General features: G+C 67.4%; 1 protein-coding gene across 1 annotated transcript in view; it reads right to left on the bottom strand.

The window, feature by feature from the left end:
• Positions 1-3,529, bottom strand: part of VOLCADRAFT_87299 (uncharacterized protein) — a gene marked incomplete at both ends in the record, with an annotated part of 35,137 nt that overhangs the window by 21,211 nt on the left and 10,397 nt on the right. Inside the window, 5 exons of the mRNA XM_002947009.1 lie at positions 3-769; positions 972-1,648; positions 1,832-2,185; positions 2,365-2,563; positions 2,969-3,082. Of these exons, the coding sequence (XP_002947055.1) occupies positions 3-769; positions 972-1,648; positions 1,832-2,185; positions 2,365-2,563; positions 2,969-3,082 (2,111 nt within the window). The remainder of the gene's footprint in view (positions 1-2; positions 770-971; positions 1,649-1,831; positions 2,186-2,364; positions 2,564-2,968; positions 3,083-3,529) is intronic.

Here is a 3,529-nt window from a genome sequence, read left to right as displayed (position 1 = left end):
ACGAGGGCGACTGAGGGCTGTCCACGGGGGAGGAGTCCATAGGCCCCAAGTGGCCAGCGAACGTAAACGCAACGCCGTCACACACGTCAACATCGCCATCCCCATCCGAACCCGCGGCCGCGGATGTGGCGCTATCCCCAAACAAGCCGATGCCGATGCTGCCGTACACGTCGTGCGGCGGCTGCGGCTGCGGCTGCGGCTGTTGCTGCTCTGACAGCAGTAGCTCCGAGACAGGTGGTCCGGCGGGTGCGTCTCCTCGAGGCGGCGGAGTCTGCTGCGGGGTCCAATCCGCTGGGGTGACGTTGCCCCGGTCGCTGGCGTCACCGCCGCCGGCGGAGGCCGTTTCCAAATCAACGGTAAGGGTGACGGCGCCGTCGCCGCCACCGCCTGCCCCGAGGAAGCCTCCACGGGCCGGCGGGCTGCGCGTCAGGCGCGACAACTTCAGCGCCGGTGCCGTCAGGCCCCAGCCCGCGGCGGCGCCGCCGCCGCCAACGGCCATCTCCGGCGGCGACAGCGCCACCGGAGATCCCTCCCTGCGGCGGCCCGCCGGTAGCGGCATCCCGGCGGCCGCCGCCAAGGGTAGCCACGTCGGCTGCGGCGGCGATGCCGCTACTGCCGTCGCCGGCCCCGCCAGGTACCCCACTGCAGATGGCCTGGGTGAGTTGGTTGCGGCGGTGGAGGAGCTCTCTCTGGGGGCCCGGCGGGGGCCCTCGGAGGCAGCGGCGTAGGAGGCGAACGGGCATTCCAACAGCCCGGACGCGTCGGAAAGCTGCACGCGGTAAAGAAAAGGGTAGGGGGGGCACAACCAGCCCGAGTTGTGGCCCGGTCGCTTCGGCCTCGTGCGTCAAGAGACGGCCAGTCAGGGCAGGTAGGTTAGGGGAGCCTTCATCCACATCACTCTGATCTTCGTGGCCCCGCGCAAACACACAACCCGTGCAACAATCAACGTAACTAACTAACCAACAACTAACCTGAAGCGCCGCAAACTGCTCGTCCAACAAGGACGAGCGATGTCGGTCACGGGCCTCCGCCGCCGCCACCGCCGCTGCTGCTGCTGTTGGCGTTAACGGCCTCCGCAGCGAGCTCCTGCCGCTAACACCGCCGCCGATGGGTCCCATCGTGCCACCGCCGCCCCCGCCGCCCCCGCCCCCACCGCCGCTGGCACTGGCACTGACGCTAGAGCTGGCAATACCGCTGCAACGCAGACCATCAGCTTCGAGTCCCTCCAATTCCAAAGAGGCTTCCTGACCAACCGCCGCCGTCGCCACGCCGCCACCGCTGCACGCGGCGGCGGCGTCAGTGCCCTGGCTCGACGGCCGTCGACGCTCCAGTCCTCCGGCGAGCTGTTCGGAAGCCTCCGCGGACGGCTGCTGCGGCGCCGTCACGGCAGCGGCCGCCGCTATTGGTCCCAGCTGTACGGCGCTGCGCGGTGGCACCATTTGCCGCTGAGGCTGGTGATGGTGGGGTTGCTGCAACACGACAGCGGCGGGGCCGACGGTGTACCGCCCGTCGCCGCCGCAGTCTTTCACTGAGGGTCCCAAAGCTCCAGTACCGCCGCCGCCGCTACCGGTGGCAGCGGCGATGGCGGCAGCGGCGGCATCAGCGGCACCCGGGAGTCCGAACACGCTGAGCAGGCCAGGGCTACGGCCTGTGGTGGCTGCAGCGCCTCCCCCGCCGCCGCCGCCGCCGCCACAAGCCACCGTCGCCGCTATCACCGGAGCCGCTGCCGTACCAACGCTTCCACCCGCCAGCGCCGTCACTGTATTCGATGCCGTCGTCAACGGTGCCGCCGCCGCCACGGCGTCCTCGAAGCGTACCAAGCTTTGTTCACGTGAAGCCGGCACGGCGGCGACCTCCCGACTACTGCCCGCCGACGCGGCCCTCTCCAGCCGCAGCCGTACATCTTTCTTCAGGCTGAAGCTGCCGCTCCGCCGCCTGAGACTGTCCTCCCGCTGGATGAGGGGCTCCAAGAGGCCGGCGGAGGCGGCGGACCGGCCGACGCGTCGCCGCCGCGGGGTGGTTATGGCGGCGGCCGCAGCGGCTGCGCCGCTGCGGCGCCGCGCTCCAGGGGAGGTCTTGGTGGAGCCGACAGTTGTGGCGGGGATCTGAATTCGCGGGGCAGTAGCTGCGGCTGGAGCAGTCGAGGTGGCGGCGGCGGTGACGGCGGACGGAGTGGCTGGAGCACCTGCGGGTTAGTGGTGCGTGTGTGGGGTTTTACGGGGCGAATGATATGATGTGCAGCGCAGCGGAATGCAAAAATTACAACATAAAGCTAAAACAACTGCGGCCCAACGATACCTCTCATTCCACCCCACTACCCACTACCCAGCCACCCACCCAATACCCACACAGCCAGCCACCCACCGGGAAACACGGCGTCCAGTTTTTTGGTGAGGTCGACCGCCCTCTCCACCGCCGCCCAGTCCACCCCCCTCAGCAGCATTAGGCTCATGTCCAGACCGCCGCTGCCGTCAGCGCCGTCAGCCAGCTCAGCAGCCGCCTTCATCTCGCTCAGGGCGTTGGCGGTGAAGCGGCGCAGGGCGGCCTTGGCGCGCGCACGAACCTGAGGGGGCAGCCCCGAGGGGAGGGGGAGGGGGAGGGAGAGGGGAGGGAGCCAGCCGCAAGAATCACGAGGGGCCCCAACTACTGGAGGGGTGGCGGGGGGGGTCATACATGCGGGAGGAAGCATCTGGATCCAGGATCCACTCGACACAAGTACGTCCCAATCGCCCGCTGCTGCAGGAGTCCAAAGCACGGATGGCAGCCCCAGTTAAAGGGGGGAAGGGGTTGGGGGGAATTAGACTTGGGGGGTGGGGAGCAAAGGACTTAAAATGCCGATTATAGTAGGGGGATGAAGGAGAGGGCAGGCGGCATCGGACAGCGGTCGTATGGCGGGGTCGGCGGTTTCCAAACCCCTCCTCCCTCCTCTTCCTCCCCACCCTCCCCTCCCTCCTCCCCCTCCCCTCACCAGTTGTTTTATTGGCGAGGTGGTGTTGAGTCTGAGTAAGGTCATGAGGGGGGTCAACAAGGGCGCGTTCACCACCAGACTCATCAACACGAAGCCAGAGGTCCACACAACCATCTATGTTGGGGGGTGGAGGGTGGAGGGGGGGAGAAAGAAAGACGGGGGGATGAAAGAGGCGGTGAGAGAAACGTGGAAGGGAAGGCGGATTGAGGAGGGTATCGTCCAAAAAGGGTGTGGAAGGAGGATGCGGCCCCCGGCATTGAGGGGTATGAACCCGAATAGCACATGAGATCTGGGCGATGGGAAGCCGTTTCGGAGGAGACGCCGTGGATACCCCCCTCCCAACCCGCATAACTCGCCGAAGCACACATACAAATGCACACAAGCACGCGCGAGCACGCATGCACGCACAATCCCCTCCCCTCTTCCCCTTTTCTCCCCTTTCCTCTTCCCCTCCCCAACCGTCCCCTCCCCAACCCTCCCCTCCACGCTCCAACCCTCCCCAACCCCGCCTCCCCTTCCCTCCCCTCCCCTCCCTCCTACCTGCGCCGTCACCTCCTTGTT

Source organism: Volvox carteri (genome assembly GCF_000143455.1).
Source record: "Volvox carteri f. nagariensis unplaced genomic scaffold VOLCAscaffold_5, whole genome shotgun sequence".
NCBI classification, from domain to species: domain Eukaryota; kingdom Viridiplantae; phylum Chlorophyta; class Chlorophyceae; order Chlamydomonadales; family Volvocaceae; genus Volvox; species Volvox carteri.
Note: the sequence above shows the minus strand (reverse complement) of the source record. Positions and strands in the feature narration are given on the sequence as shown.